At 39.2% G+C, this 24,439-nt stretch overlaps 1 protein-coding gene and 1 pseudogene across 1 annotated transcript in view; one reads left to right on the top strand and one right to left on the bottom strand.

Moving 5' to 3' along the window:
• The window catches only part of LOC115789750 (coxsackievirus and adenovirus receptor homolog), a 78,443-nt pseudogene that overhangs the window by 24,324 nt on the left and 29,680 nt on the right, over positions 1-24,439 (bottom strand).
• The window catches only part of LOC115789009 (probable flavin-containing monoamine oxidase A), a 48,097-nt gene continuing 26,081 nt past the window's right edge, over positions 2,424-24,439 (top strand). The window contains exons 1-8 of the mRNA XM_030742156.1: positions 2,424-2,664; positions 2,790-2,877; positions 6,110-6,290; positions 6,805-6,919; positions 7,557-7,714; positions 8,619-8,708; positions 15,605-15,689; positions 23,940-24,040. Coding sequence (XP_030598016.1) covers positions 2,547-2,664; positions 2,790-2,877; positions 6,110-6,290; positions 6,805-6,919; positions 7,557-7,714; positions 8,619-8,708; positions 15,605-15,689; positions 23,940-24,040 — 936 coding nt within the window. The 5' untranslated portion in view covers positions 2,424-2,546. The remainder of the gene's footprint in view (positions 2,665-2,789; positions 2,878-6,109; positions 6,291-6,804; positions 6,920-7,556; positions 7,715-8,618; positions 8,709-15,604; positions 15,690-23,939; positions 24,041-24,439) is intronic.

Genomic DNA, 24,439 nt, shown 5'->3' on the forward strand with positions numbered 1-24,439 from the left:
GGCTGTGTAGTGCTCCTAAGGTATTTTGTCATCATCTGAACAAATCCTTATGAAATAGTTTGCCTACAAGGTCAGGACAGCAGCTGAACAGTGTCATCAGCTATGCAAGTTTCTAAAGTGATGTTATGCACACATTGCTTCAGAGTTGTTGCCCATATAATGTGATACAACCACTGGTTGCAAGGAAAAAAAGGCCAATATGCTGACTGGTTGGTGAGCGGTTCCTGGAGGTAGTTAACAGTTGCTAAGTGAAAAGTGCAAAGAGGACGCTGCACCGAAAACCTCCTTGAGATTTGCTTTACCACAGTCACTTTGCCACAATTGTGTGTAGCTTGCATGGAAGATGCCAACTTGTCTGAAAAACTTGCTAACTACATTACATTAACTACAACCACTTGGGGAATACATATTTTACCCTAATGATCAGTGGTTGCCAGGTGGTTACTGTCCAGTCTCTAGGCCTGTGTGACAGGGTCCCTACTCACTTGATCCTACAGTGTCACTGTCACGGTCCTGGGTCTTTTGACCCAGCGTTCTAAGTTGTATTTACTTTTGACCTGTTTCCTTGTGTCATTAGTGTTAGGTTGTTCACCTGTGTTTCCCAGATGTGTATTCATCCCTCATCAGCCCTTGGGTATTTAAATCCTGTGTTTTCCCCTGCTTGTTGTTGCATCCTCGTCAGTGTTCGTCACTGTGCGTTTTCCATTTGTGTTCCTCTTTCTGAGCTATTCATCTGCACTGTGATACCCAGTATATTAGTTGTTGTCATTAGCCCAGTTGTCAAACTATCTGAACTAATGACAGAATATGAATAAGTGACTTGTGACAAAATCAACATAAAGCCACTGACAACAACTCTGCTGTCTAGCGATTCATCATGCAACCCTCGATCCTCTGTGTTTGTTTAAGCCATTATTTTGAAAAAAGATTTTAGAGTGTCGGCGTACAGACTCAAAGTTATTCAACAACATTATCATGTGAAGTGATGCGGACATGCTGTCTATTGTTAACATTTTTGTTAAGGGAATGCAAAGAGCAAACTTAATTTACATTTGTTAGTTGGACAGAAACAACTAAATGAATGCTAATGTTGCATGTCATCTGCTGTTGGTACAAATAAATGTTCTGGGTATTTTTTTATTGTCTTGGAATAAAAAAAAAAGACATGAAATTTAAACAGAACAAACCTTTGAAATCCATTTACAGTCAAAGTTTAAACGGTTCATTTATTTGCCTATTGTTGAAATTGACTGCAAACTTGCCTTAAAAACAGCAGTGACCGTTCTGACCGCAACATAAAATTAAAAGGTAAATAAAGACCTGATATAAAAATAAGCGTAATCAGTGTGCCAGAGTTTTTGTTTTGGCTGAGCAGTTGGGCCTTCTGAACACCTACATACAAGCTTTGGCCTAAATGGAGACAGATGGACACAAAGGTATAAGATCCAAACCAATACATGAGGGATGTTCACTATTTGTACACAACAGGCATACAGGTCTGTCAAGTTCTACAAACTTGCTGCTGTGGGTTTTATTCACCACGTCTCAGAAGTCTCTTTTAAGAAATCGACTTTATTGTATAACGATTTGTTTCAGAACAAACCACAAAAATTGCAATACCATGTTGTGCCCTTGACTTGACTGAATATTTTTTGATTCATCTATTCACACTGAGCACTGCTTCAAAATCTATACACATTGATATGGAGATAATACAGTTAGGCCCACAGATTTTTGGACAATGCCTCAGTACACGAGCACAGTAGCTTTTAAATCAAACAATCAAGATGTGACTGAAAAGCTGACTTTCATCTTTCATTCAAGGGCTTTAACAACATTACTGCATAAACTATGTAGAGATTACAGCCATTTTTATACACAGTTCCCCATTTTCAGATGCTCAAAAATAATTGGTCAAACTAATATAAGGCTTATTTTTAATAGCTGGATGAAAAATCCTTCTCTGTCTGTGACTGCCTGAAGTATAAAACCCACGGACATCCCCAAATACTTCCTCCTTTGAGATGCGCTGCCAGGCCTTGATTGCAGTTGCTTTCAGCTGTTGCTTGTTTGTGGATTTCACTTTTGTTTCCTTTCTCCAAGCTCAAATTCACATTTTATTTGCATAATGCCACTCTTGCTCTATAGTACAAATTCTGCTTCTGACTTAAAGTTCATTACTCCACTTGCTGTATATGCATGTACTGTGAGTATGTATCATTCAAAATTCATATTTTGAAAATTTGCATTACTTTTCCTAAACATGGTTACAAAGAATGTTTTTCATCTGACAGTGTTCTCTACTGTTCTAAAATGAAACGCCTCTCTTGGCTGTATTTGTTGGAATTTGCACAGCCGATTCTTTGCCAACTAGGTCACAAGCTCACTTGTTCACAGTTCCAAAGTGCACTATTGTGAAAGCCACCCAGGCTTTGCAAGATAAGACAACCTAATTGATACAGAGAAGAAAAGGGAATACAAGCTGGATTTGATTGTCTGACTTCTCGGTTTACCAGCACACTGAAGGAAGTGACTTGAACTCAGACATGACTGCGGAAATTTGGGACGTTATAGTTGTCGGTGCTGGACTATCAGGACTGAGTGCAGCCCATATGCTTAGAAAAAGGGATACCACTCTGAAAATACTGATTCTGGAAGGGAAAGGTTTGTATAATTTTATCAGAATTGAAAGCAACTGGTAACTTGCAATGCAGAATTATACAATTAAGGAACAGCTGAGAACTGCCGGTGTATTGCTCTGACAAAATCATGTCTGGTGTGCCATGCAGATCGAGTGGGAGGGCGCACATTGTCTACTGAGTTACCAGCAGCCAACGGTGTTGATCGCTGGGACTTAGGAGGGCAGTGGGTAGGAAGGTAATGCTGCTCGAATACACACAGTAATACTACAAATGGAAACAGCAATGCGGCACAATCACACAAATGCAAATGTATTATTCTGGAGCAAAATGGAAGGTTTTTAAACTGATTCTCTGGGGTTTGTAATATTAGAGCAGCCAGAAAATGAAGACCTTAGTAAACAAGTGAGTTTTATCCACAATAACAAGAGATTGTTGACTATTGTTGAATGGCCTTGTGGTTACCACTGACACCTGACAGCACAGTTAGGGACAAATTCTGGCTGAATCACAGATGGGGGCTGGCTCCAGCTTCCCATGATCATGCAAGGAATAATGCAATACTCAATGAAAGACTATCTTTAAAAAGGCACAGACAAAGGATTTAGATTGTGTTGACAATAACACAGGCAGCTAAGGTATTTGCAGATGCCTATTTATAGGAAAACCCTTGGATAAGATTGCTTGATGTGAATGAGGTTACTTGATACTGTGCATGTAATGTGCAATGCTGAGATTACAGGATGAAAGTCATAAAGAAATTGATTGCAACACATATAATGCAGCACTTCTTAACAGCACTCTTGAAGTGTACTACTGAACCTTGTCCTTTTTATCTTTTATCTGTATGTGTATGTATCTGTATGCTCAGTATGTATATGCACATGTAATGACATGTGACATTTCCCCTTTTGGTGGATTTATATAACATAAAATTTTAGTTTTTTAAATTTTTTTCCCAGTGTAAACCAGAAGTTTTAGATTTAGCAGTGACAGTAGCAATAAAGATCTACATATAAACAGTTACCTGGAAAAAAAAATAAAAAATAACTAGCATTCTGCAGACTTTCAAAGATTCACAAGTGTTCAAGGTCAGTTCTCGTTTAATGTTTACCTAGGGCATTTATGAGTTATCTAACCTTTTCTTAACCCTTACATACTCTTCTTGTTTCATGCCTTCACATGGTTTGAGTTAATTTTCCAGATTGCCAAGAATTCCCTCATAATAAGCGTCTATATAACATTTTGAATTACAGATCTATTTAGGATGTATAAATACCCAACGGATCATTCCATGTCAACCCACCAAACACTTCCAACCAAATGCCCATCCATCTCTGATTTTCCTGAAAAGATTTCAGGGTGATGATGTGCTTCTTAATAAGAAAACTATCAAATTTTAGCTCTTTACCATAATTACTTTGATCATAAAAAATATTTTTGTGATGAAGTCAAGCCTTTATGGAACACCTTTATCTGTGGAGCCATTTTCAAATAGCTACAGAAGGGAAAATAATTATTTGATCACCAGGTGAAGGTCACTCACAAAGAAATGACCAGTCCCCAATTTTTTATAGTAGTTTCATTTTAAAGGAGAGAGACAGAAAAGTAGCCAAAAATTAAAAAAAAAAAAAAAAAAAAAGATGATGAATTGATTGATGAATTGACAACTGAAGTTAAATATCAAATTATGAGACCTTGAATTTGCTTGAAAATTTGATAATATGGCCTACACTACCATATTTGCAACAGAGATGCCCACACACTGTATGAGGTGTTCTCTCTATAAGATATTATGGCTTGAAAATGACAAAAAAATAAAAAATAAAATAAATAAATAAAAAGTCATTACATGTAGCACCAAGTGCATTCTTCTGAGAGACACCCCCCCCCCCCTTTTTTTTTTTTTTTTTTTTTTTGCATATGACCTTTACGGTTTATGTTGTGAAGTTTGAAGTACACACAGAGAGAATATGCAAACTCCACACAGAAAGGCCCCAGCTGGGATTTGAACCAGGAACAGTGCTAACCCCTGTAACACTGCGCTGCCCTATTACAGATCTCTGTTCCTTATGTGCACCATCTGTGCACATAACAGAGGTCACCATCCTATGCTGTTTTACTACATCACTGTTTTGAGATTCCTCCATGACCCTCAAAAACCAGCAAGTGCCTGGCTCTGCATGAACTAGGGCAGATGTGGTGGGAACACGGACAGTTCTTGTGTCAGTGTCAAGGTCCACTTGACCTCTGTCACGGCTGTCCCATAAAAAAATGCACAAAGATATGATGCAGTTTCACAGTTTCAAGATTCCCTAAAACCACAATTCTCCTTGATGAATGAATGAATGAATGAATGAAGTTTTATTGCCATGTGGGTGAACAAGTTCACACATTGGAAATTGCAGTTACAGAACACCATCCAAATACACAAACACAACACACATAGGGGGATATGTGTCCTTGGGTTGACCCACCCTGGTGCATCTTAAGTCTATCCCAATAGATACAGATTATATTTGACCTGGAACAGCCTTTAGTGGCAGCTGTACAACAGTATAAAATTTTAAAACATTTTATTATTGTGTATTTTGGTTCACTATAGGAAGAGTAATCAAACTTCATGGTAAATGATTTATATTTAGGGCATTTTTACTGCTGTCAAGGGTCAAAATTGACCTAAACAGAATATAAGGATTAAATCCAATAGCCAGTATTTCTTGAACTTACCTCATCTATCTTATCTCTAACTCTGGCTAAATTAATTTTTAAGATCTCAGCATTTGATCAGTGATATCACTGAGAAGGATTTTAAATAAGCAACGCACGTGCTTAAGCTTAAGTGCTCTCTACTCTCCATTTGTTTTTTTTCATATAGCACCAGTTCACAACAGTGGTCCCCTCAAGTCTATATGCATTATGTTGCTGCACACATATGGAAACTTTACAATGCACAGAAAAGACCAAGCTGCCCCCTTTTCTGTACTCTGATCTGGACTGAGGTGAAGTTGAAAACTCTGCTGTGGTCTGATCACCAGAATCTGGGGTAAAGCTAGCACCCATGAGTGGGAATAACACAAGCAGAGCAACAATTATTGCCATTCAGTCTTTTTTTTTTTTTCTTCTTCTTTCAGGGAAGAGCTTTATTAATTCAGCAAGACAATGCCAAGTCACATTTTTCATCTATTGCATAATCATGGCTCCGTAACAGGAGACAGGATGGTAAATGGCTCTCAGTTCTCAGACTATGACATCATTAGAACTTTAGCTAATAAAAATCACAATTCCATTATTACTTAATGTATAGAAGTGGGCATGAAAATATAGCCTAACATTGCTTAAATGAGTCATGGTAATGTTGACTCTATAAATGTTGACTCTATATTTGCTGAAACTGTTATAACTTCAAAGTCAAACACTGGAAACACAAACACGGAAAAGGTCTAAAAACAGCTGGTTTTCTCTTATAGCACCCAAACACACATCTTGGAGCTCATAAAAGAACTGGGGTTAGAAGTCTACCCGCAATTCAATACTGGCAGAAAAGTGCACCACATGGGTGGGCCAACTTCCAGAGTTCGTACCTACAAGACCAGCATACCTGCGCTGTCCCCTGTGGTGCTAATGGACCTCACCCAGATCCTGTGGAAGGTGAGATTTGCCCAGAAATATTCAGTCATTAGTACTACGCTCAGTCAGAGCCGTCTTCCCTAATAGTAGAAGTATCTGGAAAGGATCTCCTAAAAATCCACAATTCAAATACAAATGATGCATGGTTTGATAAATTTCTTGTGTACTAAGGAAAGATGATGTATACGGTTTTCCCAAACCTATACTCAATTAATTCGATTTTCCAAGTAATATTTTTCCTATGCTGACCCCGAAGTGTTAAATAAATACGGTAATGGTAGTTTGTGTCCTGTTTCTGGATTTAAAAGAACAAAATTGCATTTATCACACAAAATACCATGAAATTTTGAATCCAAGATAAATGGTTAGTGTGCCAGTAGGAGGAAGATACTGTGGAGAATATTGCACTGGCAAAATCATATTTGGCAGCCTCGAGCTATTCTTCTGTTATTGTCTCCATCAATGGGATGCTTTTGGTTCACAGTGGTAAATCATCATGTGTGGGTGTGATGTGGTGATTTTCCTCTGCGCTCAGATTGACAGACTGTGCGCGACAGTATGTGTCCAGGATCCCTCGAAGACACCAAACGCAGCGGAATTGGACAGCATGACACTGCACACGTACACTGAGCAACACGCTTGGACTGCAGGTCAGTTTAAAGAGTGCCTTTGGCCTCCTCATCTCCTCTATCTTTTTCCAAGTGAACACGTTGAGCTCTGTTGGTAAGACTCAAGAGATTCGATTTAGTGTTCCTCGGATCTCATTTCCAAAACAATAGAAAACAAGATTAGGGTAGAAAATAGTTTCTACTGCAGATAAATGTCTCAATAAAGTATGTGCTAGAATTTTTAATGATTTATTGCTCACAATGATGCATGTAAGCATAATGCTTGGCAGGCAACATGTATTAATCTTCTGGGAACCTCCTCTGTCATCTGGCATGTATTTGTCATTGTGGATGTGGACATCTGACATTGGAGACATGCTGCATGGATTATTAATGATTACATTTTTTTTATGCCAAATCAAATGCCTCACTGCAGTGGCAGATTCATTGAGAGAAAACTAAAAAAAAAAAAAAAGTATCTACATTTGACAGGATAATTGCAGAAGTGATAATTACCATCCTCCCAGGTAGCTCTTTCATGTGGCAGAACAAGCTGTGTCTTTTTTTTGACAGTGTACTCTATGTTGGTTAGCTTATTACAATTTTATACTGTCATTGTAGGAAAATGTGTATTATTATTGCATGTGTGAGGTCTACAGCATGTATTCATCCATGGCAGAACTAAAAGAGGAACTAGGACTGTGCAGCAGGTCTGTCTTTGGAATGGAGCCATCCCAGATGTCCTTCCTATTCTTCCTCATGTATGCTGCAGCTGCTGGAGGGCTACTGTCACTCTTGGAGAGCACTCCAGGTTGCGCTCAGGAGTTGAAGATAAAGGTACATACCTGTTATCATGCCCCCCCACCCCCACCCCCACTGAATATTGTTGGCACAAGTGCTTTTTCACAACTTGAGACCACATTTTTATTTATTTATTTTCTTTTAAACTTAGCATCCGGCACTTTAACACACTTCACATCCCACCCAGTGTCCCAAAAATCCCGCTGCCTCCCTTTGTCCTCGAAATATTGATTCACATCTGACACTGCAGCCTCGTATTGGATTTTTCTACTTTTTCGAGTCCTGTCCTCTTGCAGCATAAAGCTTGTGGTTCCACAATGATCCATTTGTGTGCTATTGCTTCAGAACTTCCTCTCCTTCCCAACATTGGTCATGTGTAAAAACAGGCCGACAGCCAAAAAAAAAAGGCATCAAAACTAAATCAACAAAAGGAAGGCCTTTTAGACTGTACTTTTTACCCTGTGGAGCTGCTTTCTTTTAATTGCATCCTTGCTATGGCCTGGAATGAGTACCACTATTAGCAGCGTCACTGAACACTACACAGCACCAAAGTGAACTGGAAAAAGCCTTTTGAGTTAACAGAAGCTTACTCCTGTGGTATTTTAGTCCGACCCCCCCAGCACTTATTTTTCTGCATCTATCATTAATGTTTATTTGTTCTTTTCATGTTTCTTTTTCAGCTGTGAATATTTGCTAGCATTCTCTGCATTGGCAAAACACTGAAAAGTAAAAACTATATGAAGTCAGTTCTGGTTCTTTACCAGGACACTTCCTGGAAATACACTGAAGACCAATACAAATAAATATTTTATTGCATATTAGTTACATTAGTACATGTAAGTCAAACATCTGCAGGGCTCAAGCAATATGTTAATTAAATTAAAAAGGGCATCAGTAGGTTTGAAGCCCACCTTGCACTCTAATATCTGCCTCTCCACAGGGAGGCACCCAACAGCTTTCGGAGTGTCTCGCAGAACGTGTTGGATGGAAGAATGTCCGGCTGGGTTGTGCTGTGACAGCCATATGGCAGGTAGGGTACAGTAACGGCTCACTCAGGGATTGATGAGGCGCGACACAGAGATAACAGCTTCCTCAGTAGGGAAACAGGCTGTCTCATGTGAAGGCCCTGTCTGTTCTGCTTGAATGTCTCCTTTATCCACAGCTGAGAGCCTGAGAGGGCTCCATGTAAATGCAGCGCTTCTCATCAATATAATATTTTCTTGTTTGAGAGAAAAAAAAAGAAAAAAAAAAAGCTCCAGCCATCAACTTTGACAGAAAATCTGAGCAGATGTAAATATTTGCAGAGTGTTTACTTTGAATGAAAACCAAAATGTTACTGAGCAGCCTCACGGCTATCTAACAAAAACAAAACAAAACAAAACAAAAAAAAAAAAAACCCTCATTGCTTTTAGGTTTTTATTGATGATAATTTATCTGATCTTCAGGAGTGGGACCACACATCATACACTCCCTTTCAGCTGGATGACTATATAAGCCTCCCCACACTACAGGTTGTTTGTTCTCATTTTTGTGCCACATGGTCCCCTTTTCTTAGTTATCACGCCTCTCATTAGTATCTGGGGATTTGCCTGGCCCAGGAGGAAGTCCTCACTGAAGCTTTCCCCAGACTGCAGTCTCAGGCCCAGATTTATGCTTATTTCTCCTGCCATTCTCTTTCAAGAAGCTTCTACTCTAATTGAGGATATGGTTTTCACTAGCAACGTAGTTCATGGACATTAACCAAAATTCAGTGCAAATTATTTTATGGACTCAGTTGTTCAGTTCAGTTTTCATATTTTCTTTCTTAATATTTACTGTTCAGTTCCTCAAGTTGTTTTATTCACTGTACTCTGCAAAAACTCTTCAGCCACCCCTCATTTCTTTATATTTTGCTTCCAAGGAACCGGACTTTCTTGTCATTTTTCAAAGTGGCCGTAAGCATCTGTTCTCCAGGCTTTTCTTTGGACATTGGCAACTTTTCCCACTCATTTTCAGTCCAGTCCTTGTAATCATTTAAGCATAAAAAATACACCTAACTCAAGGGATGAACCACTGCTGTGTGTTCACATTACAGTCAACATAGCAAAGAACCAGTTATATGTATCCTTAGGCACTTTGTTAGTAGCCTGTTGCAAAACCACAATTTGTTCCCATTTCTTCAGTTGAAGCTATAAAAAATGTGCTATTAGCTGACAAATCTTGGCATGGTTCGCAGTGTGAGAAACTGGAAAAGTGCAGAACAAGAGAAGTGGAACACCTAAAAAAAATAAAAAAAAAAAAAAAAAAAAAAAAAAAAACCCAAAAAACCAAACAAACCTATCTACAGCAGAGGAACAGTATCCTTTCCTTTCCTTAGAAAAAGGGGGGAAAAAATCCAACACAGGACCTGAGAGATGCATCTGATCCTTCAGTTGATCTATCTACTGTTCACTGAAGGCACATCAGAAATGGTCTCAGTGGAAGGGTGACTGTCAAGAAGTCTTTCTTAAAGAGGAGAAATGTGGAGAAAAGGCTGCGATATGCCAAATTACACAAGAACTGGACTGAATATCAATGGCAACAGGTCTTACAGAGTAAGCATGAACCCAAATTTGAAACTTATTTGTATAGAGGAGGTCAAGAGAGAGGTACAACTGTCAGATTTCCACCATGCAGCACCACCTGGAAAGCATGTGATTGGTAATGGCTTCATTTTTTTTTTAGCATAACAATGATCCCAAACAATACTGCTACTGCAGTAAAAAACATATCTGAATAGAAAAACAACAACAGAACACCATCAGTCATGGATTGGCCTCTCCCAGGCCTGGACCTCAACATTACTGAACCGGTGTGGGATCATCTTGACAGAACAGAACAAAAAGCAGCCAAGATCCAACGAAGAAACCTGGAGAACTATTGCTGAAAAGTACTTAAAGAAATTACAAGAAAGCTTGCCTAAGAGAGTTCAGGCTGTGTTGAAGAATAGAGGCGGTCATTACTTTCAAGCTTGTTAGAATTAAACTCTGTATTTCCGTCTATGTTTGCATGTGTCATCTACTTCCCATTTTCCTAGCAAAATATAAAGAAATAACAGACAGCTAAAGGTTTTTTTTTTTTCCACAGTGTTGTACCTTGATTCTAAATCTGTGACACCAGGGGTGCAGTAGCCTGCTGCACCAACCATGGCAAAATAAAAACATAGAAAGGGAAAATGCAGGCTTACGAATCTTCTTACACACACACACACACACACACACACACACACACACACACACACACACACACACACACACACACACACTTGAATTATGTTTGTTTTAAGTACAAATTTCTTAAATTGAAAGAAAAAAAGCATTATACACTAGACTAGTCTTGCTTGAGCTATACATTCTGATGAAACAGTGAAAATGAAGTTTCAAGTAGATCAAGCAGGAGATATTTTTTTAAAAATCAGTGTGTACAAAAATAATCAAATGAAAAATGTAATTAATCCTGATAAATATTAATCAGGATTAATAAATGCAGTTCTACCTTTACGTACTTATTTTAGATTTGTTTAAGCCTCTAAGTGCAGGGTTACTGTATAAGGCTATAGCATGTATTAACATGGACTGGGTGAAAGGCAGGACACACCCTTGACACTTTGATAGTCTATCACAGCACTAACACATATTGACAGACAAACACATTCACACTGACATTCACAGCTACGGGCAATTGGGAGTTTTCACTTCACTTAAGCTGAAGCATAGAGTGGAAACCCACACAAGCATGAGGAGATCAAAAAACTTCACACAGAGATGTCCCCGTGTCAGTGAGGTTGCAATAACACTCAGGAACTTTTCGACGATAGGCCTTGCACATAAATAAAGAAAACATTAAAATAAATATATGAGGAAGGATAAAATCTCACATTTGTTATTTCATTTTCAGGGAGATATGACTCAGTGAAGTATAAACAAAAACTTCAAAAGAGTACCACTAAGAGGATGCAAAATGCTCACTTCCTATTCAAAATGCCAAGCTTCAGCCTCTTCTGAAAGCATTATTAGTAGCATTATTAGTAGCATTATTAGTAGAGTTACCTAATTCCCCAATGTTGTCACTGACCACTCACAAGTTTTGTGCATGCAAACTGCTGCTCTCTGCCATCTTATAGTTGAGAAACTGCTATTTTAACTGGAGGATGTGAAAGACTCCTATTTTTGCTTCTGTAGCTTCCAAAGCAAAAAGTTTCTTTCTAAACGATAACCAATCACAACAAAGCATGCTGATCAGGAAGGAGTTAGTTTTGTTTTTCTAAAATTAAAATAAATAAATAAATAAAAATCACCCACTAAAAATATATTGCTTTGGAATTGGAGGTCAGTCTCTCTGCCTGGAGAGTGAGGCACACCTCTTGCTCCATCTGCAGCACTGTGTGAGAAAGAAAAATAACAGACATTCTGTTCTTTCTAACTTTCTCTGAGTGATCATTTTACATTTAGATGCAGCTGAAATCAAACCACAGCCATTATCTCTAACTTATGTGTCTGATGACTCCGTCAGACGCCATCGCAGGTTATAAAATCTGACGAGCTTTAATTTAAGGGCTTGAACAAAAATATTGCTTTACATGCTGAGGAATTACAGCCATTTTTATATGCAGACACTTACTTTCAGTGATTCAAATGTAATTGGACAATTGACTCAAAAGCTGCTTCATGGAGAGATATGGGCTATTACTTTGTTACTTCTTCATAAATTAAGCAGGTAAAAGGTCTGGAGATGATTCCAAGTGGGGCATTTGCATTTGGAAACTGCTTCTGTGAACCCACAGCATGCGGTCAAAGGAGCTCTCAATGCAACCGAAACAGGTCATTCTAACAAATCCATCAGAAGGATAGCAGGAACATTATGATGGGTTCACAGTAAAGAAAAAAAAAAACCCTCACAACATCCAGCCGAAAGCAGAACACTCTGCAGGAGGTATGCTCATCATTAGCAATTCAGACTTCATTTAAAATTTTATTAACAACATATAAAACCCTACATGGCCAAGCTCCTGCGTACATAGCAGAGCAGCTGAGACCTTAATCCAGTGGTCAACCTCTCCGATAATCTGATTGGGGTCTATTAAATGTTCCACATTCTTATTTTAACATCAGAGGCGACCACGCTTTTCAGGTTGCAATTCCTAAACTTTAGAGCACCCCGTCAGGTTGGTTGAATTAGTGGCATGTTTTAAACAGCTGCTGAAAACTCCTTTTCATAGGTTAGGCTTTAATATTTCGCCCATTATTTTTGGTTATAGTTCACATCTAATATCACATTTGCATATGAAAGTATGTACACTATATTGCCAAAAGTATTTGCTCATCTGCCTTCACATGCATATGAACTTGAGTGACATCCCATTCTTAATCCATAGGGTTTAATATGATGTCAGCCCACCCTTTGCTGCTAATAGAGTTTCAGCTCTTCTGGGAAGGCTTTCCACAGGGTTTAGAAGTGTGTGTATAGGAATTTTTGACCATTCTTCCAGAACACATTGGTGATGTCACCATCTGCTGACCCCACTCTTTCATTTTACATGGCTGAGTTGCTCTCACTCCCTGTCACTTCCACTTTGTTATAGTATTAACTCTTGTATTTTTGTGATTTATGGATATATTTATGGATGTGTGTATTCCTGTGTGTGTGTATTTTTTGGGGGGGGATTGGATAATACCACTAACAGTTTACTTGATTTATTTGATTTAGTAGTGAGGAAGTGTCACAGCTGGACTTGTTGCACAGGTGGCATCTTATCACGGTACCACACTGGAATTCACTGAGCTGACCCATTCTTTCACAAATGTTTGTCAGTTTGTCAGTCTGCATGCCTAGGTGCTTGGTTTTATACACCTTTGGCCATGGAAGTGATTGGAACACCTGCATTCAATGATTTGGATGGGTGAGTGAATACTTTTGGGAATGTATTGTATGTAGGAATGAATTTAAGACCATATGTGTGTGTTGTTTCATTCAAACTGTGAAGCATTTTAAAAAGTGCTGTACAAATAAAGGTTCTTGCTGTAAGTAGGAGCCAGGTGCTGCTAATCAAATCAAACAATTCAATCAAACTTGATTAAATGATCATCAGCAAGTGTGACCACGTCTAAAAAAAAAAAAAAAAAAAAAAAAAAAAATCTGATTTTTTGTCAGTTTGCTGCTCTGGAGTATTCAGTTCTGTGTTAACACAATGCCACAATTTTCCCAGCAGTAAGTCCCAGCAGATTCACTGCAATGTTACTGCCACACTCAGAGAAATTGCAAGGAATCCAAGAGCTACGTCTTTGGCCTCAGTTAACGTGTTAAATGTTAAAGTTCTTGACAGCACAAATAGAAAAAGACTAAACAAGTATGACTTGTTTGGAAGGGTTGCAAGGAGAAAGCCTCTTCTCTCAAAAGGATATGGCAGCAAGGCTTAGATTTGCCAAGTTGCATCTGAAGAAACCGCAAGACTTCAGGAACAAAATCCTTTGGAGAGATGAGATGTTTGGCCATAATGCACAGAGCCAGGTTTGTTGAAAGCCAAATATTGCATATCAGCACAAACACTTCATAGCAACTGCCAAATACGGTGGTGGAGGGGGGGATGATTTGAACTTGTTTCATAGCCACAAGACCCGAGGCACCTTGCTGTCATTGAGTCGACGGTGAACTCCTCCGTATACCAAAGTGTTCCAGAGTCAGATGTGAGGTCATCTTTCCGACAGTCAAAGCTTGGCAAAAATTGGATCATGCAACAGATATTTATTTAAATTAAAAAAAAAAAAAAAAAAAAAAGAATCAAGGTGTTCCAATGGACCAATCAAACTCCAGATATCAATCTGACTGAAATGCTGTGGAGGGGCCTCAAGAAACCTGTGCATAAACAAGTGCCCACAAACCTCATTGAACTGAAGCAACTCTGAAAAAAAGAGTGGAACAAAAATTCCTCCACAGTGATGTGAGGGACTGATAAAATTATACAGAAAACAATGAAATCATTATTGCTAAACAATTAACTTACTGCTTCTAAATGGGGTTCTGCAAGCTACTGAATCATGGGGTGTACTTAGTTTTTCATAGGAATGCAGTCTGTGAATTTACATAACTGGAAGCCTAACAAACCAAAAAGAAAACTCAGGCTAAAGGGCAAACAACCTGTATAATGTGCTCTTCATGACAGTTCAGATGTAAATGTCAGCATAAATTCTTGGTGGTCTGACATTGTCTCCTCCTTCCACCTCTATAAACCATATTTTTAAATTTGTTTTAAAAATTTGTAGCCATTGGAAGACTGTCATTCATTGTCGAGACTGGTGACTGAAACCATAGCATGCGCATCAAACCATTGAGTGACCTCTTGTGCCATAAGGGATGTAGTTATCACGATCCTGAAAATACAACTAGAATAGAAAGGATTAAGCCAACCACTCTAAACAACTTTACACTGAGCTGCAGCGACCCTTCCCACTAAGAGTAAAAGTGGACCAAAGCACATTTTATTTATTTCTTAATGGATTACTTAATAAGCACAGACAGGCATAAATATCATTTGCCATTTAACATCTTGCCTCAATAACTCATTCTCCAAAGACTAAGGTTTTCTTAATGTAACAATTATACACAAGACATATATAACAAAACAATTATATAATAAGGCATAACAGCAGGTTAAAAACAAAGAACTGGACTCAAAAAAGGTAACTCAGAAGCAATAATTTCAATTATGAACATCTAGTTTATATATGATGAATAACTCAGGGTAAGTAACTTCACTTTGTGCATACTGTGTTTGAAATAAATTACACCTAAATTCAATCAAAAAAGTAAGCTAAGAAACATCGCTACCATATCAAACAAGGTGGACTTTCTTTGCGAGTCTGTGCCACTTGCTTTTGAAACAAAACTGTATTTCTGTTTATGTTTGAACAGGATACTGAGTGGGCCAGGGTGATGACTGCCACAGACACCTTCTTGTGCAGAGCTGTGATTGTCACCTGCCCTCCTCATTTGGCAGGTCAGTGTGCGTCTCCCACCTCTGTCAACTCGCTAAATGAAATTCTCACTGATGCAGAAGGCAAATATCCTTCTCTCTCATCTGTCTGTCAAATGTGGCAAACTGTGCATCCAAGCAGATAAATCTATGATTTTCCTAAATCTTCTTTAGCTCCAGAGTGTGGCAGCCACTTTGGCTGGAGTACACTGTGTGAGCTCGGGTCCCCAGTTCACGCAATGCCTGGATTGGATTTTGAGCAAGCGTTAAAGCCAAAACTTGAACTGGAGTCTAATGTGACATCAGTTAGCTGTGGGAAGCTGAAACTGGCAAAGACGTCATTACCAACCTCTCTGCGATCGGGTTAACAAACAGGAAATGCTGTACTTTATTTCTGGCTGTTTCTGAGAAACTAAAAGTTTTAACTGAACCAAAATTTAAGGGAACGTCATCCTGTAAAGTAATTTTCATAGACAGCTAAGAGTGATGTGTTTACTCTTGGCTGTCTGTGAAGTGACAATACTGTATATGGTGATTCTCTTTTAAACCCTCGAATTAGTTTCCTCATATGGAAATGGAGATACCTGCATCCCAACATCTAATCAGTTATAGTGGAAAATTGTGTTGATTTTGATTGGGTCTGGATTCGATTTCTGCCTTCCAGCTGGTGCTCGTCATGAGTAGGACACACACCAAGGCTGGAGTTGATGCAGGTTGAAGTTGTGACTGGAATCATGCTTGGTTTTGCCAGGTTTGGAAAGGGCTGAAGCGGAATCTGAAGTGCAGGCTTATACTGAGTCTGTTCCTGTTTGTACTAAGCTGGCAAAAGATCTGTCACTCAAAGCCTCATACTCAGAGCCATGGACCACAGCCAGGATCCTTAATGAGACAGGTCTGAGAGCAGTGTTGAATTATGCAGCATGGATTGCTCTGGCTTGTATGCCACAGTGCCACACGTTGGCCTTAAATCAGTGTGGGGAGCTTGACAGGGACTTTCAAAAACCAAAGTCAGCCTGGTGATTGAGATGTCACCTCTCCCAAAAGAAGCTGGTTGTAAATTTAAAAAAAGACGACTTTAAGCGGCAAACCTATGTGACATGTTTCAGTTTGAATTTTCTGGGAACTGGGTAAAGCTGAGCAGCTTTGTGATTTGTGGGTGTGAGAAGGAGCAAGACAGGTGGGATTGCTGATAAAGATGAACTCATTCCAAGCCTCTCTTGGACAGCCAGAGTCTAATTTTGCTGTATCCACGACCTCTCAAGTTTGTCTCCTTTACAGATGTTTGGTCCTGACATTTCAAATTAATTGTAAACTCACTTTCGTTTGAATCCAGTAACATGGATACAAAATGTTAAAAAAAATACTTTGAGTTGACAGGGTGCGTGGCATCAAGACATGCCAGTATATTCACACACGCCAGAGTAAATGCTGGATTTGTATTCTAATACATCATCTTAGACCTGTTTTGGCTCCTGGATTTACCTCCCTATTCATCCATCCATCTTTTGTAATGAGTCCTGTCCATTTTTTTTTTTTTTTGTTTTGATACCCCTTCTCTCACTCATGTTGATGATTTATGAACTGTTTTGTTTCACTACATATTGAGATTGCTATACATGAAAATGATGAATGTGGAATTACAATCTGTTGCCATGTGTTGACTTTTGAAATGTGGATAAGTAAACATGGGTATGCTTTTTCCTGGTAACTAACTTATAGGTTACTATGTTTAGTATTTATTCTGAGATTGGATAAGATTAAGATAAAAACCATGAATAGCTTTTTTTGTTGTTGTTGCTGTTGTTGAGTATAATGCAATTAGGCACACCATCTAATATTCAGCAATAGTTACAGAGAGCTTTGCAGCTGCTAAATTAGCATTTAGTTTCAAATGGTATTACTGTTTTTCTGTTTTGGAAGCTCTTAGTAGAACACGCTGTGCATGCACGTCTGCATGGGCGTGTATGTGTGTGTGTGTATTTATTTTGAAAGCGGTGAAGCTAAAGTTCTTGAGGACAACTGTAAACTCATGAAGGAGGAGCTGCTTTAATTAGAGGAGGCTGTGGCATTGGTGAGGAAACTACTACATGTGCCACTCAGGCCTGGTTTACACTTGCAGAAAATGGGTAAACATTGCATTAGCAATGATTTGACAACTTACACTGCGTGAGCCAGGATTCTAGGTCAGTATCCGCTGTGCTGTGAATGAAACTAATGGAGCCCAATTTTAGGATTAAACATGAAGTGCGAGCTAAAGTGATTGTGAAGATAATTAACGCACTATGATTTTTATCTTGCTGCGTTTAAACTCAGTGGAAATGAATTTGACTCTCTCTTTGTATTTTACATCTCTCCTGATGAGTAATACAGCAAGTGTTGAAGAGCAGATAATTATAGCTGTAATTTAGCAAACCTTCACTGACCAATGGAAAATTGCTATGGAAAATTCAAACTGCCAGAAGGACAAACCATGGTCGATCTTCTCTTTTGTGAGCTTGACCATTACTGGATTTTGGAGATCAATAGCGATGCCAGGGTTTGAAAGTTAAATATTAGTGTCTGTAAATGACAAATTAACAAACACCTAAAAATTTGGGGTTACATTTGATCACCAAAAAGCTCTGGACAGTGTCATGCATCCAAGAATTGAGGTTGTAATGGACAAAGACTTTGTGTGTGTGGTGTAGTTTGATTATGTTTCACTATATATAAACCACCTCATCTCAAGCATACCATTCTTCATTCCTGTAACACTTAGAACAACAGATAAAACTTGTGCGTGTACACCGCATACTATGCATTTTAAAAGTATGATAGGATAATATAAGCAAACAGCCCTGCAGATGCCAGTTTTTTTTCCATTTTCTTTCAAAATTATGATGAATGCACTTGCGGTACCCCCCCTCCCCCCCAGCCCTGTGGTAATAATGGTACAGTCAAACACCAAATCTGTGATGCTACATAGCAAGTGCAGTTGTTACCTAGATAAAAGATGATTGTGTAAAAGTATGTCTTAATTTGCTTCTATTTCCATTCAGAAGCTGATTAAGACATCTTTTCCTGGCATTAAAATTAGTAGTCAAAATTAACTGTCTTCTTTTTTCTTCCCACCAGCGACATGTAATCAGGTATCCATAGGCGATTAAAAGCCATTTAATATCAAATCACAATTTGTAAACAAATTACTTTAGACTTCAGGGTAATTCTCCTTCAGTCCAGTTTTGCTTAGACCAACAGCAACACTGGAACAACAGTGTCCGTATAGATGGGGGAGGGTTTGTATGTCGACTTCTGCGCCTTCAATTTCAATAAGTGTCAAGGGGATGTATAGGTAATTCAATAAAGGAACTGGGCTGTAACATGGCCATAGATACAGACCTCTATCTTTAACATTTGGATTAAGTGGTTGATGAAGAGTGCTGCCTATGTCTAATGGTCTTACAGATTTATGATAGTGGGGGCTCCTATTTCTTTTTTCTTTTTTTTTTTTTAATACTCATCTGTCATTATTACCTGAACCTTTTGAATTAGCCCTGATATGGATCCCTACCCAGAATTATGGTCAGAAAAGCACTAGTTTTTTAATCAAACAGCTAACACATTAAACACTTTTTTTTTCTTTTTCTATTTTCAGATGCAATTATCTTGGCCACTTACCTAGCAAGAAGTTTTATGTCACTACTTTTTCCCTTTTCTCCACAGCAGGTTGTTAAGCTCTAAGCTGTGGACTGCTCTGTTGTTTTTCTCAGGATGGAAATGATTGTTTCGTACAGCTTACAGAGGCACGACCAAGAACTAAACTTTAGTTATTTTTTCATACTTTTCAACAGATTTTTTTTTGTGCACTACTCTGTAAATTGCCATTCGGAAGCTGCATCTCTGAATCATCACCCCTTTGATGTTATGTCTTGATTTGAGTGGCTTTTCATGTTTCACTTTCCTCATCCTTCAGATGAGGAAAGTCAGAGACACTGGAAGTGACTGTACCGTATGCTGTGCTAAAAGTTCAGAGTGAAAAAGTAATGGAAATTTTGAGGCCCCTTGCCGAAGGCTACCACAGATTTGACTCGCAGGTCAGTGACAGGAGAAATTGAGAAAGTGCTGTGACTGTTGTCCAGAAGTGCATTCACAAAAATTAAGTTGGAGAGGATCAAATGCCAGAATATTTTTAAAAGGAAGAACGACAAATGAAGACAGACAGAATGACGATGAAAAATTGAAAGGAAACTACTCTGAGGGAAAGTGGTCGTCCTCAGATGTCAGAGTATTAAGGGTCAGGAACAAACATTTGTGCAGATAGCTTTGAAGCTATGAGATGCTCTCTGAACTTGGCTCTGTTTTGCAAAGATGACAGTGCAATGCTATAAAAAAAAAAAAGTCTGATGAGCTGTCAAATTAGAGTGCTTCAGAGAACAGTAGATGAGGATGGTGTCAGCATACTAGAGGGAACTTTCAATTTTTCTCCATGTTTGGTCCAAATGTAAATATTTTGACCTTCAACTAAAACTGTCTCCTGTCAAACTAAAGCAGAGTTTCTTTCAATCCAATGGTTTAGGATACCAACTGGTATCATAGCTATGGTTCGTATAACTCTAAATTGAACAGACTGTCATTATGAGTTGAACAATATGCAAATCATTGAACAGATTGTGATTGACGTTGCATGTTAAAAGGTCTTCATAGTCATAAAAGTGACTAACCACAGAATTCATCCTCTAAGGACAATGGCTATCTGATCAAAACTGAAAATGCTATCAGCCACAGAGTGCTGGACTCACTAATGGACCAAGAGAACGCCACTGCTGAGCACCGTTGCCTCGTTGCAAGAAGATCCTGGGTTCGAATCCACCATCTGGTCAGGGCCCTTTCTGTGTGAAGTTTGCATGGTGTCTGCGTGGGTTCTCTGGCTTCCACAGACATACACTTAGTAAATCACTCGTAAGTGTGAATGGTTGTCTGTTTCTCTGTATTGGCCCTGTGTCAGACTGGCGACCTGTCCAGGGTGTAACCTGCCTCTTGCCCTATGGCAGCCGCCATAGACGCCCCCTCCCCGGCAACCCTGGATTGGATAAATGAAAGAAAATGGATAGATGGTGTTACTTTCTCAGTTGCTAGGCTGTACAATATATTATAAAGGGCTGCTATAGTGCTAAGAAAAATTAAAGGAACACTTGTTAATATAGTATAGCATCAAGTCAATTAAACTTCTGGGATATTGATCCAGTCAGTTAGGTAGCAGAGGAGGCTGTTAATCAGTTTCAGCTGCTTTGGTGTTAATGAAATTAACAACAGGTGCACAACAATGAGACAGCCCCCAAAACAGGAATGGTTTTACAGCTGGAGGCCACTGACATTTTTTTCCCCCTCTCATACTTTCTAACTGTATTTTTTACTAGTTTTGTATGTGGCTAGGGTCAGAGTTCATACTGGTAGCAGGAGGCGATACCTGGATTCTATAGAGGTTGCACAGGTAGTCCAGCCCCTCCAGGATAGCACATCAACATTTGCCATTGCCAGAAGGTTTGCTGTGTCTCCCAGCACAGTCTCAAGAGCATGGAGGAGATTCCAGGAGACAGGCAGTTACTCTAGGACAGCTGGGCAGGACTGTAGAAGGACCTTAACTCATGTTCCTTGACCAATATCTGCTCCTTTGTCCAAAGAGGAACAGGATGAGCACTGCCAGAGCCCTACAAAATGACCTCCAGATGAATACTGGTGTGAATGTCTGTGATTAAATAATCAGAAACAGACTTCATGAGGGCCCAATGTCTTCTAGTGGACCCTGTGCTTGCTGCACCATAGAGTCCAGTTGGCATTTACCACAGAATACCAGAATTGGCAATTCCACCACTGGTGACCTGTGCTTTTCACAGATGAGATAAGGTTCACCCTGAGCACATGTGTCAGACATGAAAGGGTCTGGAGATGCTATGGAGAATATTGTGCTACCTGTACCATCATTCAGCATAACCAGTTTGGTAGTGGGCCAGTGATGGTCTGGGGAGGTATATCCATGGAGGGATGCACAGACCTCTACAGGCTAGGCACCGGCACCCTGACTGCCATCAGGTATCGGGATGCAATCCTCTGAGCCACTGTCAGACCCTACACTGTTGCAGTGGGTCTTGGGTTCCTCCTGTTGCATGACAATGCCTGACCTCATGTGTTGAGAGTAAACAGGCAGTTGCTGGGGGATGAAGGAACTGATACGCCCACGCTCAACTAACCTAAATTCAATAAAAACCTCTGGGACCTCATGTTTCAGTCCATCTGATGCTGCCAGGTTGCACCACAGACTGTCCAGGAGCTCAGTGATGCCCAGGTCCAGATCTGGGAGGAGATCCCTCAGGACACCATCTGTCGTCTTATTAGGAGCATGCCCCAATGTTGTCAGGCATGTATACAAGCATGTGGGGGTCATACAAACTGCTGAGTACTATTTTGAGTTGCTGCAATGAAATGTTGTCAAAATCGACTAGCCTGCCGCAGCACTGTTTCACTTTGATTTTAAGAATTTCTTTTAATTCAGCCCTCTCTAGGATGATCATTTTCATTCCTATCAAGCAATTTTGCTCCTTTCATTCCTAACACACTACCCAGTCTATATCAGCGTATTATATTCAGTATGTTTTTTATTATTTTTTTGCAATTGAGATCTGATGTGTTTTCAAAAAGTTCCCTTCAATTTTTTGTTATTGTGGCTCTTTCAGTTATATGTCAGACAGGGAAAATTATCAGTGTTTATCCTGTCCATATGCTGAAACATGTGGTCACAAAGGTTTGTGGTTTAGCCCACCTGTTCATATGATGCTAAAAACAAGGCACCTTCCATAGTAAAAAGTGCAGAAATTATTAGATGCCGGGGAAAAAAAAAAAAAAAAAAAGCATGATAATATTATTTTGCTTACTGCTGCAAACAACTGATGTCTGTCTCAGCTGAGCAAATGTGTGTGCACTCTCTCGTTTATTTAAGTGCATAAACTACCATTCCATTGATCCCATTTTATAGTTTTACTTATGTCACCTTGATTTGACTGTGATTTTGAGTCGTGGCAGCAAAGTTCCACAAAAATGTCACAACAGATTAGCATATTTATGAGTGGATGATAAGTGTTTTCACTGCACTTTTGTGTTCAAACGGATAAGATGCCAGTGTAGTTGTATTTACTCATCTGCAATTCAACAGCTGCCTGACAAAATAAAAATGTGGTAAAAGGGATTCCTTGCTATCAATTTAGCTTGCTCTGGTGTCAAAAATAGTATTATGGATAGATACCACTTGACAGGTCTTATGTCATGTGTACAGTGCTGTCAATTGAATGTCTAGGTGGACATGTCAAATTAGTTTTGAGCCACTTATCATGCCACTGTTTCTCAATTATACTGCTTCAGGCTCATAAATTTTGTTATGCATTGAGGGCATTATTTTGAGGTTGCTGACAGACCTTTGACAGTTTCAAAATGATGTTTCACATCTTCCAGTGGTTCATTTGTTAAAAGCCTGGCTTTTGGCCAGATGTTGCTTCACTTGCCAGAGCAAGCATAGAAAAAGCTTGCCTTCTCTTTATGCGTGACATCCGCCACCTCTGACAGTACTGATGAAGTTACTTGACTGCCTTCACATCAGTGAGATTGAGCCTTAACAGATTTAAGTGCCATGATTAGCATTCTGAAGCCACGCAATAGGCAGAGTAGCAGTAGGTCATGGCAATTTATTTATGAGGTCATTAATGCTAGTCAGTGATTAAAGATAAAGCCATCCTGATCAATAGAAGGATTAGCTGTGTGTCTTGAGAGTTTTGTGTCTTAACTTTCCTTTCTTTCCTCTGTTTCAAAAAAAAAGAAAGAAAGAAAGAAAGAAAGAAAAAAGGTATCGATCGGTTCCATGTATTATAGTACAGTATAAAACACAAAGTGAGATCAGTGAAGGTGATACACTAAAGGGCAGCTTCTGGGGCAGCTGTGGATCAGGAGGTAGAGTGGGACTTGTGCCAATCAGAAGCTCTATGGTTCGATCCACAGCTCCTCTAGTCTGCCTGTCAAAGTATTCCAGGGAAGATACTAAACTCTGAGTCGCCCCTAATGCAGTGTGAGTGTGTGAACATTAGGTTAAAAACATTCAGGCATAGGGGAGAAAAAAAGACCTCTGAGTAACTGGGTGAATGAGGCTTGAAATAAGAAGGCACTTTAAGTGCTCAAATACAGTAGAAAAGCACTGTATGTAAGTACCAGTCCACTGTTGAGATTCACGGTTTGCTCTTGTCTTCCCACCAGCAAAGATCAACTACCAGCCTGCCCTGCCCAGCCAGAGAGAATTCCTTACTCAGAACATGCCTGTGGGCCATATGATAAAATTCATTATTACCTACAAAACGGTGAGTGAAAAAGATCAAATCCAGAAGCATTTATATTAAAGGATAATCTTTTGTTCCGCTTGAAATCTGTGGTCAAATTTTATGTATATTCTTCTTTCCAATTTATTTTGTAGTTATCACTTGTTCCTTCCCCAGTTGGACCAGTAGTGACATGTTTACTTCTCTTTAAACAGCTGTCTGTCTGAGTGGTGTCCAGTAAACGATGTGGAGTTTATAGATAAACTGTGGAGGGGGGAGACCTGGCATTGTTAGGACAAACGACATCATCCCACTTTGGATGAACCAGCTCTCATTTCTAGAAATCTGGCCAAATCTTTTTAAAACCCCCCAAAACATACTATCCAGAGTTGAGACCAGGAAGCAGAGTTGCACTATTGTCATCTTAGGTTACAGTGAATT

Source organism: Archocentrus centrarchus, chromosome 12, assembly GCF_007364275.1.
Source record: "Archocentrus centrarchus isolate MPI-CPG fArcCen1 chromosome 12, fArcCen1, whole genome shotgun sequence".
NCBI classification, from domain to species: Eukaryota; Metazoa; Chordata; class Actinopteri; order Cichliformes; family Cichlidae; genus Archocentrus; species Archocentrus centrarchus.